We start from the raw sequence: 16,224 nt of genomic DNA on the forward strand, positions 1-16,224 counted from the left end.
GAACGTCTCTGCCTATCTATCTACCATGGCACTTACCCCAATTTTATGGGGTAACAAACATCAAATACAAGAACAAAAGATGATTTTTCTTCTTCGTTCCTCCTGGCCTGACAAGGGATTCAGCCGAGTTTGGCTGGTACTACTATGGAGCCCCAGCCCACCCTCCCCAGTTATCCAGCATGATGAAGCTTCGTATGCTGAATCCCCTACAGCCGCTACCTCAGTGGTCACCACGGCAATAGGAGGAACCAGCAAGACCTATCCGAACTGCATCACAATCATTCAACATTTATACCTATTTCTAACATGCTTTTTTGCCTCTCACATCTATCCTCCTATTGCACAGAGCTTTTTTCACTCCATCCATCCACCCAAAGCTTGGCTTTCCTCTTGTACTTCTCCCGTTAACACTTGCATTCACCTCCTTCAGCAAACAGGTCTTTCCATTCTCTCTACATGACAAAACCACCTCAACACATTCATATCTACTCGAGGTGCTGAATCATTTCTTACACCCCAACTCACCCTCACTACTTCGTTCCTAACCTTACCTAATCGAGATACACCATCCATGCTTCTGAAAAACTTTATCTCAATCACATTCAATTTCTGTCTTCATCACTTTCATCCCTCACAACTCAGCTCCATACATCACAGTTGGTAAAATCACTTTCTTATACAAAACTCTTTACATTCATTCCTAACCCTCTATTCTTTACCACTCCCTTCACTTCCCCTAACACTTGACATCCTTCATTCACTCTTATAGGTACATCTGCCTCCACTCCACTCCATTTACAGCACCCAAAGTACTTAGACTGATGTACTTCAAGTAACTTTCCATTCAAAATGACATTCAATCTAGCATCACTCTCCCTTCTCATGCATTTCATAACCTTAATCTACCCACAGTAACTCAACTTCTGACACTAATCAACTCAGCTTCTCCTAGCCGGCAACCAATACAGTATTATTCACAAGCAGCAATTGATTCACCTCCCACTTCTGATCACTCTTATCTATCAATTTCAATCCTAGACCAAGCACTTGATCATTCAATTCTCTTAAAACTACAAATTTGGCCTGCTATCACTTGCTCCACCTGTAAGTCCTGCCTGCAATGGAAAGTTACAAGACAACACCGGTGTGTGTGTGTGTGTGAGCGGGGTGTTTGGCTACACCCCCTCGTCTAATTAGCGAGGGGTAGTTGCACTTCGTTAAAAGTCTTTTAGTTAGTTTTCCAGCTTCCCCAAAAGTATATCCCTAGTTAAGAACTCGAGGTTAGTGTCATTAGGAAAAATACAAATTATTTTTAAATTGGTCATGTTAGGTATACAGTATTGAATGATTCAAATGTATTTGGCTGTACAGTTAAACCTCTCGGTAGGGAAGAATCTTCTTACGAAATTTTCACTTTGCGAAAGGAGATGCGAAGAATTTTACGACTCGGATTAAAAAAAATGTTTCAAACAACGAAAGGAGGTACAGTGCGAGAACCAGACCGTACCCGAGACTGATTTTAAAATTTGCATGCCGCCAGCCCGTAAACTCGCTACCATCCTCCTGCATTCCTATTGGTTATCTCCCTACTCTAATGTTAGTTACCACCATGAGATCCTGCTCTCCTATTGGTTGGCATCTACTGTACTGAATCCCATCGGGGATCTACGCATTGGCATTCCTATCAATGTCTTTTCATTCCGACAGCGGTATCGTACGCATTGGCTTAGTGTTTGTGATTTCACTTTCGTAACAATTGTACAGTAGATAATGTCATCGTGTATGATATTACGTTACATCATTAGCCATGGGTCCCAAGAAAGTCGCTGATGTCAAGGAATAGAAGATGGTGTTGCTTTCCAAGGAGATGAAGACGGAAATAATCAAGAAATACGAGGCTGGCATGCGGTTAAGTGTGATCGCGAAAGAATATGGCCGAAATACATTTACGATAGGAACAATCCTGAAGCAGAAGGAAGCTAGCAAAGCAGCAACACCTTCTAAGGGCATGACTGTTTTCTCCAACAAGAGGAGCTATGCCCACGATTAGATGGAGAGACTGCTGCTTGTTTGGATAAAGGACAAAGAAATGGCTGGAGACACTATCACCGAACCGATAATCTGCCAGAAAGCCAGCGCCATTTTCGGTGATCTCGTGCTTGCTCAGGCCGAAGCCGACGCAGGAGAAGGAGCATTGAAGCAGGAACCCCCAGAGTTCAAGGCTTCTCGTGGGTGGTTTGAAAAATTTTGAGACGCTCAGGCATTCATTCGGTGGTGCGTCATGGGGAGGCGGCAAGCTCGGACATGAAAGCAACCGAAGCCTTTAAGACGCTCGATGAGTTGACTGTTCGGGAAGGCTACAGTCCCAGCAAGTCTTCAATTGCGACTCGACTGGGCTTTTTTGGAAAAAAATGGCCTGTCAAACGTACATCACGGCAGAAGAAAAGAGGCTACCTGGGCATAAGCATATGAAGGAGAGGCTTACCCTTGCACTCTGTGCAAATGCTAGTGGGGATTGCAAGGTGAAACCCCTGCTGGTGTATCACTCCGATACTTCTCAAGCCTTTAAGACCCACAAAGTCACTAAGGAAAATCTAAACATGTTGTGAAGGGCTAATGGAAAAGCCTGGGTAACAGGACAATTGTTCATCGAGTGGATAAATATTTGTTTTGGCCCGACTGTGAAAAAGTATTTGGAAGAGAACTGCCTCTCTATGAAATGCCTAATGGTGCTGGACAGTGCCCCTGCTCACCCTCCTGCCCTCAATGAAGATATTGTAGCAGAATATTCTTTCACCAAGATTCTCTATCTTCCACTGAACACCATCCCTCTCCTACAGCCCATGGATCAGCAAGTGATTTTAAACTTCAAGAAGCTTCAAGGGATGTTTCAAAATTGTTGAGAGCACAAACCTCACCCTTTGCTAATTGTAGAATAAGCAATGGCAGAAATTAAAGAGGGGCTAGATCGCTACTTTAAAATGGTGGCTCTCGTAGAAAAAGAGACACTCAGAAAAAATCTTACAGGTTGTGCACTTGAATACTGTAATGAAGTTTGCAAGTCATTTCAGGAAAATTTTAAGAAGCGGTCAGAAACAAGCTTGGTCTGCCTTCTGTAGAAGCAGACCAAGCGCTAGCTAAGATACGAAAGAAAAGTGGCAGTGATGAAGAAAATACGTAATGTAATAAAAATTTAGAAAATACAAAACGTAAAGTAAAAAGAAAAAAAAAAGTATTTTAAGTTTATCATAAAGTTAAGTGTTAATATTTCATGCCATTTGTAAATGTGTTTCCTAAAATTAAGTGTTAATGTTTTCTGTCATAAATCTGTTTTGTAAAGTTAAGTGTTTACGTTTTCTGCCACTTGTAAAAGTTTTCCGCCATTTTCATCCTCCTCTACCGTCCCGCACTTCGCTCTCGGACATCGCCTCACTCCAAAGGTAAGGTTCCACATTTTTGTTACTGTATCTTTATTGTTTGCTCTAAATATACACTTCTTTTACAGATTATCAATGTCAATTTATTATTAAATGATCTAAATACAGTACTTTTCATACATTTAGTGCTGCTTAGTGGTGCATATCCTTTTTACAATAATTTAATGTGGTATTTTTCTAGGGTCTGGAACGAATTAGGCTATTTACATGTAAAAGGGGACTTGCAACACGAAAAAATCACTTTACGAAACCCCTCAAGGAACCAATTAATTTCGTGTGGTTAGGCAATACTGTATTTCATTGTAGTTATAGGTTTATTGTAAAATTTATTGTGGTGTTTTTGTAGGGCGTGGAACGAATTAGGCGATTTACACGTAAAACTGCTCTCATTATACGTATAAATTGATATGAAAAGCCACTCCGTAACAAATTAATTTTGTATCTAGAGGTTTTATTGTGTAGGTAGCTATGCTATAAAAACTTTAGTTTATTTGCCTCTCTATTTCGTCAGTAGTAGTATCGAAAACTTTTGTTAAAAACAGTGTGCTTATATACCTCGCTATGTTTTTATGAACTTTCCGTATTTGATGTGGTAATTTATTGCTCCTAGGTTTCTGCTTTTCTACTCCCTGTACGTTTATCTTTTTCGTTATATCATCTCATCATTTCCATGTGTCCTTTATGTTGTTTACTGTTGTAAATAATAAAGTAAGCTGTTTAAAGCAAACCCCACTTCACTTCAGGTTGTTCTTTGATGACAAGTGGGTATCTGTCATTCTTGTATTCATCCTTGGATAGTTACTGAGAATACCTTGTAACATTTCCTCCAGCATTATTTTGTGTATTGCTTTTTATCACTATAGATAGCTTTGGGTTAATGCAATATTGGACTTGGTTTAACATTGCTAGATTCTAAGTTTGCATGTTGGAAAAGACGTGAGGAATTTCAGAATTGAACTTGACCCTGCAGCATGAAGTTTCCCTCTCCAGGATTTGGGACTTACTCCCCAGCAAAAGTCAACTCTAATGGAATATTGGGAGTTTCTAATGATACACAACATTTTACATTTGGCTAAAGTTCACGTTGCCTTGGCATTAGGTCTTGTGCCTTATGATAGAGCGAGTTTTCTTGGAATGCTGTATAGGTATGGTAATTGGTTTTCTCAGTGCAGTTTGATCTGGCAGATTAGAAGGTAAATGTATACTGTACTTTGCAGTGTGGACAGTTTTGGCTTATTTTGTTAGTTTCCCAATTTATCTTCATTTGGGTAGATGTTAGTGAAAAATTATGTGCAGCTACATTGTTGGAGCTCTCTTATCTTTTTAAGCCTCAAATTTAGCTCCTGTCTTAAATTTTGCCTATGGTTGAATGATCAATTTACCATATCTAACCTGCGCATTGTCGTTGACGAATGTTTGATTTTTTATTTCTTTAGAACCAATTATTATAGCTGACCATGCTTCGCTATTATGTGAAGGAGGTTTATTCTCATTCTCATCTTCACCCTCATTCTCCATGTTAGTCCCACCCTATGTTTTGGCATTGATAAAACATAATTTATCGTTGACTCCTCAAATTTTTAGCTTGCAATTATTAGAAGCTCTACATCTTCACCACCTGCTTTGGGAGCCATGATTGTATTAAGCATCACATTTTTTTTCAAACATATTATTCTGTCTGTGGATTTAAGTTTAATGAGCCTGGAGTTTTTGGGACATGAAATTGAGATTTATATGATATTTTTATTTTAATGAAAAAACATGTTTTATGTAATGAAAACTTTTAATTTAAAGGAGCGGAAGTGTTAGTATGAGGTGCTGGTGTTTAGTTCTGCAGACTCTTACGTTATGCTGTAACCACACTTCAATGTCAGAATCAACACCACCTCCATCATCCACTGCTGCAGAGCAGTATGATGAAGTAGATTTGGTAAGTCTAATCTTGTATGGTTTGACTTGTTCATATGTTTGCATAGTGGATTTGCAGTTTCTTTCCAAAGGCCATTTTTCCTGGAACTTCAAGTTACAAAGTCAGTTATTTCATGTATAAGTGAAGTTTAAGTGACACTATAGGGTGACAATTCAATTTACGCCCGAAGTTGCATTACAATGGGGTCTCATTGAATGAATTAATGACTTAAAAGCTTTGATTTAACTGTACATGTATCTATAAAAATTACAGAGAAAGTGAGATAAAAGTTTTGTAAGTTATGTTGGAGCAACATAGATTAAAAAGATTCACTTGATCAATTTAGTGACTCAATGGATGCCTGCTTTCAATTTGGTGCCCTCAAATTACTCTCAAGAAATTGCTTGGAATAGGGTTATAACTTTCATTTATATGAAGCCTAGTTTTATTCATATAAAGTTCATGTCAAAGAAGTTAGTGTTTTCTTATATGCTTGTGTTATTAAGAATATATCTTGCCTGTTAGGTATTAAGGGAGACTTGCTGCATAAAAGTGTTGAATAGTTAATTTTGTGATAAATTTTGGGTAAATATTTCTTCATATTTTCTTCTTTTTCAGTGTGGAATGGCAATATATGTTGTGACTGATGTTAATTTCGTACCTGCTTTACAAAAACTTTTGACTGGGTCATGTGCCTCGGTATCGGACATGAGAAGTGATGTGGTAAGTATTACTTTTTTAGCAAGTTCTAAAGTTAGTGTTTTTAAAAATGTTGCCTTCTTTCAAATAATAGACTGGCAGCTTTTCTGGTTTGAACAATAACTTCCAGGGAAAGAATTGAGGGATAGATTGATAATCTATTTGTTTATGAAGAGCTTTATTTTAGAAATAAAGTTTTTCATACTTATCATACATTGGAAATCCTTTGTGAATTAGTTGTTAGAAGTTACTTATATATTAAATCACATCAAGCTCATTTCAATTCTTAAGATATCAGTGCCTCTGAGGAAGTCCTTTAACCTGAGGTGCTAAAAGATTGGGGAAAGTCAGCAGTGGTGTCTATTTGAAATTTGTGATACCAGTTATTTCAAAGTTAATTGGGATTTTTTTTAATTAATGAAGGTTTCCATATATACTTTTTTTTCTTTTCTTTATAAATTCAACCTTTTATTAACTCACTTACACCCATAAGGGGTGCAACTCTGCTCCATTAAAACAATGTTATTTTAGGGTCATTGCAAAGTTGATATAAATTTTAGTTTCTTAAACCGATTCTTGTTATTTGAAAGGCATTTTAAAGATAGTTTTCTTAACAAAAGTTTTATAAAATAGATTTGTGTTATCCATCTGAATTTTTTGTATGTATATTTTTTTTTTGTAAACATATTAGCAATAATAGAAAAGATTGCCATTTTTTATGTATTAAGTTTTTATAATTTTCCAAAGCCCTTCTATAACTTTTAGGAGCATAAAGTTTCCTCTTTCCCTATATGAATGGTAAATATTGGTCCATATAAAAAAAGTGGTAACAAATTTTTTCCTGAATATTTCATGATTTGAGAAATTGGCCTTCAATTTTTTTTTAAATTGTCTGATTATCTCATACAGGATAGCTTGGGCTTTTATTGGAAAATATACCTCACCACAGGGGATCATAAGGACATAATCAGCATAGCTCAGGGTTATTTACTTAGCAATGATGAACCTCTTCACTCAAATCTAGGCATATATGCATTATATTTACCAAACTTCCACACTAGTAAGATGTTGCTAATACAATATATTATATTTACCAAATTTCCACACAGGTAAGATGTTGCTAATACAATATATTTTATGCTTTATTCATACAGTGATACCTCGGTACTCGACCATAATCCGTTCGAGATCCGTGTTCGACCTCCGATTTGTTCGAGTACCGAATTTTTTTTCCCCATAAGAAATAATGGTATATATTCTATTCCGTTCCCAAGCACTCGAACAGGCCCAAAATATTAATAAAACGTGTACCTAAACAACAATAATTATCTAAATGTGTATGAAATTGGTCAGAAAATCCTATAAAACAATTTTAAACCATTTACTGTACTAAAATAAAACAATTTTAAACCATTTTCTGTACTGTAGTGAACATACCTTTGAGCAGCGGTTCGATGGCATACAGGGATGGATGTGGAGAGGATGGAAGGGGGAGGTTACTGCTTGGAAGGAGAGTCCCCTTCCATGATGTGGCGGGGTAGTTCTCCTTCAGGAGTTGTTTCTCTCTCCAATGAAAGGGTGGGCAGATCTATTTCAGGGGTTTCTTCTCTTCTTTGTCTCTTCTTTGGAGGAGAAACAGGCTTTGATGTAGCAGCTTTCTTTTCTTTTGTGAAAAACTGGTCTATTGTTAATTGTTTCTTCCTCCTCTGCAGTATTCTTCGAAAATGATACATGACACTATCATTAAACATATGCACTGCCCGGTTTGCTACTGCAATTTCTGGGTGGTATTTTTCAGCAAAAGCCTGCACATCTGCCCACTTGGAACAAATTTCATTGATGAGAGAACTTGGAACATCCTCCCTTACCTCATCCTCTTCTGAAGATTCCTGCTCCACAATCAGATCCTGCTGCTGTTGTTGTTGCAGGTGCAACAATTCCTCCACAGTCAACTCGGTAGAATGGCTTTCTACAAGCTCATCAATATCATCCTTGTCGACCTCAAGCCCCAAACTCCTGCCCATGACAACAATTTCCTCAACGACATCAGTGTCATCAGAAATTACAGGGGTAGCAGTGCTTGGACCCGCCTCTGGTTGGAAACCTTCAAACTCCCTCTCTGTGACACATGATGGCCACAGCTTACGCCAGGCAGAGTTCAATGTCCTATAGGTCACACCTCGCCAAGCTTGGTCAATCATGTTAACAGAGTTGAGGATGCTGAAGTGTTCCTTCCAGAATTCCTTTAGGGTCAACTTCGTGTCACTGGTCACTTCAAAACACTTTCTGAAAAGGGCCTTGGTATAGAGTTTTTTGAAGTTTGAAATGACCTGTTGGTCCATGGGCTGGAGTATGGGAGTAGTATTGGGGGGCAAGAATTTGATTTTGATAAAGCTGTATTCTTCTTTCAAGTCATCCTCGAGACCTGGAGGATGTGCAGGAGCATTGTCCATAACCAGAAGACATTTCATTGGCAAGCTCTTTTCAATGAGGTAAGCCTTAACCTGGGGGGCAAACACTTCGTTTATCCACTCAGTAAAGAATTGTCTTGTGACCCAAGATTTAGTGTTCGAGCGCCACATAACTGGTAGTGCACTTTTACAAATATTATTTCGTTTGAACACCCGGGGGTTGTCCGAGTGGTACACTAACAAGGGTTTGATCTTGCAATCGCCACTTGCATTTGCACACAGCAACAATGTTAGCCTATCTTTCATTGGCTTGTGACCTGGCATCTTCGTCTCGTCCTTGGTAATGTACGTATTGGCTGGCATTTTCTTCCAAAATAACCCAGTCTCATCACAATTAAAGACTTGTTGTGCGATCAAATTTTGTTCATTTATGTACCGATCGAATTCCCCCACGTATTTATCGGCTGCAATTTGATCCGAACTAGCTGCCTCCCCATGCCTAGTAACACGATGAATACCTGTTCTATTACGAAACTTTTCAAACCAACCCCTGCTCGCTTTAAATGTAAATGAATCACTTTCACTGGTACTCGGACTTTTCTTCACTAATTCTTCATAGATATGCAACGCTTTTTCACAAATGAACGCTTCACTAACACTTTCCCCGGCCAACTGTTTTTCTTTAATAAATATTAAAAGCAACTTTTCCATCTCCTCAATCACTTGTGGCCTTTGCTTAGTTACCGCCGTAACTCCCGTTGCAACATTCGCCTTCTTAATCATTTCTTTATGCTTTAAAAACGTAGAAATGGTCGACTTCGCCATTCCGTATTCTACCGCTAAATCGGACACTCGTACACCATTCTCATATTTCGCTATAATTTCCTTCTTCAACTCGATCGTTGTTCGCACTGTTTTCCTCTTCTCCTTCCCCTTAACACTCATTACTTTCTTGGGACTCATTATGAAAGCTAAAAAAGCAATTAAAAGCACTGAAAATCACTAAATCACAACGAATGCTGATCGCGCGTTGTCTGAGTGACGCTCTCGAGAGAACTGATGCTTCCCGAACAAGCGAGAGTGGCCGAGATGGCGCGATCATCACAAAGCCCATGCGGTCGTCACGTGTTCGGCTGGTCGAGTACCGAATTTTTGGTCGAGCACCGCAGCAAAAATTTCTCGAAAATTTTGGTCGAACTCCGAATTGTTCGAGTATAGAGTCGTTCGACTACCGAGGTATCACTGTACTTAGTTTTATCTCTGATGCTATATGCATCTTAGAACATAAACGTAACATAAGAACTGTAAATAATTTATATGAATGAGTAAAGAAAGAAATGTGATGATTGTAATATAGAAAAACATTCAACAATAATATACCTTACAATGCTATCAAGAAGCATAGGAAACCAAGAGCCTCTTATGCAGTGTTAGAGAGAATTGTTTATTGAAAAATAATGTAAATATCTGTTCCTCAATCTCGTAAATGAGTACTGTACGTAATTTAGGCTAAAAAGTGTTGCGTAAGGGATCGAATGCTCTTACGTAAATATAAGAATGGTAAGGTTTATGGATAAAATATTTTTTTTTTCTTTTTTTTTACTAAAAATACTATTTGAAACATCCATCGATCAACCATGGCACTTCACTAATTTTGGGGGTTAGCCAAAATAAAAAAACAAAAACAAAAGGGGATTTTTCTCCTCTTTGTTCCTTCTGGCCTAATGAGGGATTCAGCCGAGTTTGGTTGGTACTGCTAGAGTGCCACAGCCCACCCTCCTCTGTTATCCAGCACAATGAATCTTCATGTGCCGAACCCCCTACTGCCACTACCTCTTTGGTCAACAAGGCAACAGGCTGGAACAGCAGGGCCTATCAAAACTGCGTCACAATTGCTCGCCATTCATTCCTATTTTTTGCGCGTTCCTTTGCCTCTCTCACTTCTATCCCTTTAGCACTTGGAGCTTTCTTCACTCCATGCATCTACCCAAACCTTGGCCTTCTTCTTATATCTCCCATCAACTCTTGCATTCATCACCATCATCATCAGACAACTATTTTCCATTCTCTATATGGTCAAATCACCTCAACACATTCATTCCACTCTAGCTGCTGATTCATTTCTTACATCCGTTCTTACCCTCCCTACTTTATTCCTAAACCTATCTAATCGAGATACACCAGCGATACTACTGTACTCGGACACTTCATCTCAAACAAATTCAATTTCTGTCTTTGCGTCACTTTCATTCCTCCGCAACTCCGATCCATACATCACAGTTGGTACAATGACATTCTTATACAAAATACTCTTTACATTCATTCCTAACCCTATATTCTTTACTACTCCCTTCACTGGTTATTTGTATGCTGAAACATGAATTATAGATATTTTCTAGACCAAAAATGCAATACAACTATCTGAATATCCAAAATTCCATACAAAGATCCTATGTCTCGCCCCTTAAAACCCTTTTTAGCTAAAACATACTTTTACTTTATACATCTGTACATATACATCAATGAAATAAGTTTTAAATTGGAACATTCATTAACATGCGTACTGTTTGGTTAGGCTTTTCTGTTAACCAAGCTATATGTCTCTTTACTGTGATCAAAAGGTAAAGCTGTAATGAAAATAATCAGTATTTTGATTACACTGATGTTTCACGTTACTGTATCCAATAACAATACCTGTAATATTCACATACTTTTATAATATTTTATCATGAAATAAAATCAAAATGAATATATTGCTTTTCCATTGATTATGTTTGTAAGATAAGAGACAACTACCACTATACTTACCAAATCAACTGATTAAGGCAAGCTACCAAAGGATTTTTATTTCTCATGCTAAAAGAGAAGAGTATTTCTTGAAATATCATTTTTACTTTACCTTATAAAGGTACTTTTTAGTAAAATTACTTTAATTATATTTTATTATCTGTCGATTTTAATGGCATTACGAAGTTTAGGAGTGCACCATCCCTGTTGCGGATGCAGGGTAATTTTATAGGTGTTAACTTTGTGGTGCCTGATCACAGAGCTTAAGAAATTAAGGAGTTTATTCCAATTCTTTAGGAAGTTTCATTTACTTTTTATTAAAAATGTATGTCATATTCTACTTAACATCATATGTTACAACAACAATAGATTTTACTATCGTACGGAAGTTGTAATGCAAGGAAAACGGCTATTATCATCTTGATAGATTGTTCATAACAAAACAGATAGCTCTTTTTTGTTCGGCTGTTTATAGCCTTAGGTATTACTAAAGATACTTTCGTTGCTTTCCCCATTCTCTTTTGCTCTTTTTAATCTATTGAACTAGAAGTTGAGATAGAGGTTAGTTTATTATGATTTGGTCCCGAAAACAGAACTCACTCCATAGACAAAATACATGAGAGAATCCTGTTTTATTGATGGAAATTCTGGAGTTGCATGTTATGCAAGATTGCATGATTAAAATATGAAAAGTATAAATTTTATCTGACCTCGGAAACCTGTGATATAAAGAGAAGTCCACCATCTTGATTTACATATATGCTGTACTGTATTTATAAATCCATTATATACTGGGGGAGCGATAGGTGAACTGTGATTTTGTGAGGCATTGCTGTAAATCCACTTGTGATAAAAGTGAGCATTGTTCCTCTGTGAAGCTATTTATGGGCTCAAGCCAAGGTTGACTTTAATATTACATTCCATTTTATATATTTAATAGATCCTTTCTTAAAAGCTTGTTGTTTTTCTGTTTTTGTTATCAAAGTTTGAATCGTGATTATTTTCCATTCCAGGTTGGTAGTACTGTAACAGGACTTTTGGAAGACTTATTGGTACGTTTGCGTGTGCGGTGTGATGTCATCAGCGTAACAAGTGGTCCTGGGTTGACTCTGAAACAGGCTCTTTTGAGCCTAGTGTCACGCTTACTAGAACCTCAGGGAGCTATTTCATTAGCTATGGGTCCATTAGATGGTCAATGCTGTCTGTTAAGTACACTCTTGTCAATGCACTACGATGGACTGGAACGTATGCATGTTCCTCTGTCCATTATAAGTTCAACTGGTAGGTGTCCTCTTTTGTACTATGATTCATTAATTGTCAGACTGAATATGCTCTGTACTGTACTATATAATGAATGAACATACCATTTCATTTGAAACTATTATTTGCTTCTTTTACAGTTGTGTTAGTTCATAGTCATTTGGTGTCAAATGAGGGAGTTACGTATGGAGCCACAAACCAAACATCGACAATGCTCGGAGGACTCTTTGCCTCTGTATTAGGATCAGATGGTCGACAGGGACCAACTCCTTCTCGCTTAGCTTTGCTTTGCTCCCTCCTGAATTTGTCTCGTAAATTAGCACAAACAGCTGTCGTCAATCCAGCACAGGTACGGATTCTTACGTTGTTTGAAATTTTCAAGAATTTTATCCTAGTTCTCGTGCTATGAATTTGATCTTTGAAATATTGTGTTCTATATTGTATAGTGGTTGGTTTGCTTATGAAAATGCACTCTTTTATGGTTTGAAGCTTATGAAAATACTTGTGGCATATTATTGAATTTTCTTTTTATTCTCCTCATTAATGTGGTGGCAAGGGATACTTTTTTTTATCTAGGTTACAGTTTCTTGAAATTCTCAGAAGTTATTATCCATTGGATGTTTCATATGTGTAGTATTCTTCTACAAAATCATATTAGATGCAAATATCTTGCTTTTGATGGCACTTTTCACCCTTTTACCCCCAGGCTATTTGGAACTTCCCAACCCTTAACCCCCAGGGTTTTTTTTTTTTTTTTCAAGCACATTTTGCAGCATATTTTTTTTTTAAATTGCTCTAACAGCCTTAATTTTCATCATAGAGAGGTGAGGTTGGTCTCATTCTCTTGGGAAATGCCTGAAGTTTCTCAAAAAAAAAAATATGAAAAATATGCAAAAAAAAAAAAAAAAAAAAATGTAAATAGCAGTTTTTTGCAAGGATATACCGATACGTCCATGGGGGTAAAGGGATGAGTTTTGTGAAACGTACCAGTACTTCCTTTTGGGGGTAAAAGGGTTAATGTCATCACTATCCATGCTTGACTAGACACATCATTGCTCTATTTAACATTTCAATGAAGGAAGGCTAATTCATCTCTGTAAATGTCATTAATCTGTAATGAAGTAGCTAAATTTACTGGATAACATGGGCTTAGTAACTTTCATCCATGTCACATCTGTTATCTACACTTCATAATCTAATTATAGTGTAGCACAGATACTGACATTTTCCATGTTTCAAATTTTTCTCGTGCATCCTCAATTGGTGATGCTCGATAACTTACCATCAATCAATCCGGATACAGATCGACAGATGTCAGTTATAGTCATAATTCTTCCATATTCATTTCACATTCCCCAATCTTTGGCATATATACCTTTGACTTCTCCAGTGTCGTTTGGCCTTATTTGTTCTATTTATTATCTGCCTAAGTCTGGAGAAAGACATTTCTTTATCTTGCCATTACAGTAATAGATCCAAAATTTTGTGTTAATATTGCTTTATCATCCACTCTTGGTAAATTTTTAAGAATTAGAGTAGAGCTGTTATCAAGTAGTGATGGCATTCATTTTGTCCAGTTTTACATACAAGTTTTATGATGTTTCACTCACTCAAGATAAAAAGTTTTACCACTTTGACATCATAAAAGATTATTCACAACAGTGAGGCTTTAGCTCATTATAGTCAGTCACCTTTGATTACTGCATCCCTTCTGTATCTATGAAGGGGGTTAATGTAGATCCTTCTTATTTTATTGTACTTAGTATATATACACATTCAAAGAGGATACTTTAAATGAAATATAAGGATGGACCTATGAAGGGGGTTAGCGTAGCTCCTTCTTTCTATGAAGGGGGTTAGCGTAGATCCTTCTTATTTTATTGCTCTTTATATATATACACAATCAAAGATGATGCTTTAAATTATATACAGTACTATAAGGATGGTGCTGACCAACAGCAGGAATAGAGGAGTTTAGATGAAAGCAACATCAGCAAGAGGAATTTTTAAGGGTTATTTCTTATGGTAACTGATACTGAGCAACAAATCTGACTAATTGAGGATGTGTTCCACTTTTGTTATTTTGATTCAGTCTCTGTGTTTACAAATTAATTTTTAAGAACAGTTTGGGGTTTCCTGCTATTGAAAGTTTTAATCTAGTTTTTATATTGAAGGACATTTCAAACAAATGAATTTGAGACAGAATGGTAAATGGTAACCCATAGTCATAAATGTAAATTTAAGTTGGACTTGGTATCCTTTTAATGAGTGATGGTAACAAAATACAGGTAAATCAATTGTCATAAACCTCTTGAATATCAAAGCTTATTGTGACCATACCACCAAGACCAGAAGTTTATGTGCCCTCATACTTGAGCCTTGTTTGCAAATGGGATGTTAACTCATTTTTTTTCCTGGTTATCATTGAAAAGTAGGGCATTGACATTTATGTCAGTGGTTTTGAAAATTTTACTGCAGGTAGACATGTCTAATATTACTTTTGTAATTTTAGAAGATATAATTTCTAATAATTGTTTAAGCTCCAGTGTATTTAAAGCACCCTTTAATGATTACTTTGGTTTTGCAGGCTCGTGTAGGTGTAGCTAACTATGAGGCTCAGGAAAATTCAGGAGGGTCTTTGACAGACTCAAGCAAATTAGAGCAGCAACGCTCAGATACAAGTTCAAGTCAAACTGATGAGCACAAAGCAATGCATACCCCACAAACGTGTTCTCATGCTGCTCCAAATAGTATACCCTGCCTTGCAGATACAGGTAAGACATTCGTGATAGCTACATTTAGGGTTACTGCCCTCGGTTGGGGGACTTGAAGCTCCTGCACTAGCAATCCTTGTGGCAGTGGGTTTGTAAAGAATTTTTTTCTCGTGTTGAATGTCAAAATCTCACACTTTACAGTTATAAGCATTGTGACCTGGAGGTATCAAAATGATACATTTTATTGTAAAAATATTGTTTTTATCATTCAGTAGAGTATCTAAAGTATTTTAATTAATTCAAACATTTTATTAGGTGAAATTAAAAGTTACATATATTTGTCTTGTGTAAAAATTATATTTAAATGTAGAAGTCAAAAGATCAGCAGGGATTTTACCCCTTGAGGATTAATCCCTTCATAGCAATTGGGACATATAAATCCCAATGAGTTTTATACACTAGACAACATGACAGCATCTTAAGTTTCCAAGCTGGAGGAAACTGGTCTGAATCCTTCCTCTGGCTGGCAGATCTATTTACTTGGACAAATGAGAGAGGAATGATACTTCTGTCCTGGTTTATTCATGGAACATTTAGTGTCTTGGCAAACCAGTGAAGCTGGTAAAAACAGATTCTTCCAAGTGAATGATCTCTGCACCCATTAATGGTTGTAGAGATTTGGAATTGATTGGGAAGATCAGACATTTGACATGTTTCCTGATCTTTTAGCTAGGAATGTTGATACCCTGTTACAGGATTCATCAAAACTGGATTTGTAAAGTTTACATCCATTTTCCAGTATTTGATCTGTGATAAGTTCAGAGTTTCACTAGCTTAGTCTTCTGAATTTCCCCCTGAATTAAAAGCAAGTTCCCTTTTATGGTTAGCAACCATATAAACATTCTTTTCCATAAGACGACCTGTGAGGCTTTCGCACTCTTCCCAATTGTAATCTAAATGACAATGCTGTCTCCAACATGAGAAAGAAAATTCGGATCGTGATTGCC

At 37.0% G+C, this 16,224-nt stretch overlaps 1 protein-coding gene across 5 annotated transcripts in view; it reads left to right on the plus strand.

The window, feature by feature from the left end:
• Positions 1-16,224, plus strand: part of Bruce (BIR repeat containing ubiquitin-conjugating enzyme) — a 241,074-nt gene that overhangs the window by 151,403 nt on the left and 73,447 nt on the right. For all 5 annotated transcript variants that reach the window (XM_068364131.1, XM_068364132.1, XM_068364135.1 and 2 more), the window contains 5 exons: positions 5,232-5,367; positions 5,965-6,069; positions 12,257-12,524; positions 12,644-12,852; positions 15,091-15,277. In XM_068364131.1, the coding sequence (XP_068220232.1) occupies positions 5,232-5,367; positions 5,965-6,069; positions 12,257-12,524; positions 12,644-12,852; positions 15,091-15,277 (905 nt within the window). The remainder of the gene's footprint in view (positions 1-5,231; positions 5,368-5,964; positions 6,070-12,256; positions 12,525-12,643; positions 12,853-15,090; positions 15,278-16,224) is intronic.

The sequence above is a fragment of the Palaemon carinicauda genome, chromosome 41 (assembly GCF_036898095.1).
Source record: "Palaemon carinicauda isolate YSFRI2023 chromosome 41, ASM3689809v2, whole genome shotgun sequence".
NCBI classification, from domain to species: domain Eukaryota; kingdom Metazoa; phylum Arthropoda; class Malacostraca; order Decapoda; family Palaemonidae; genus Palaemon; species Palaemon carinicauda.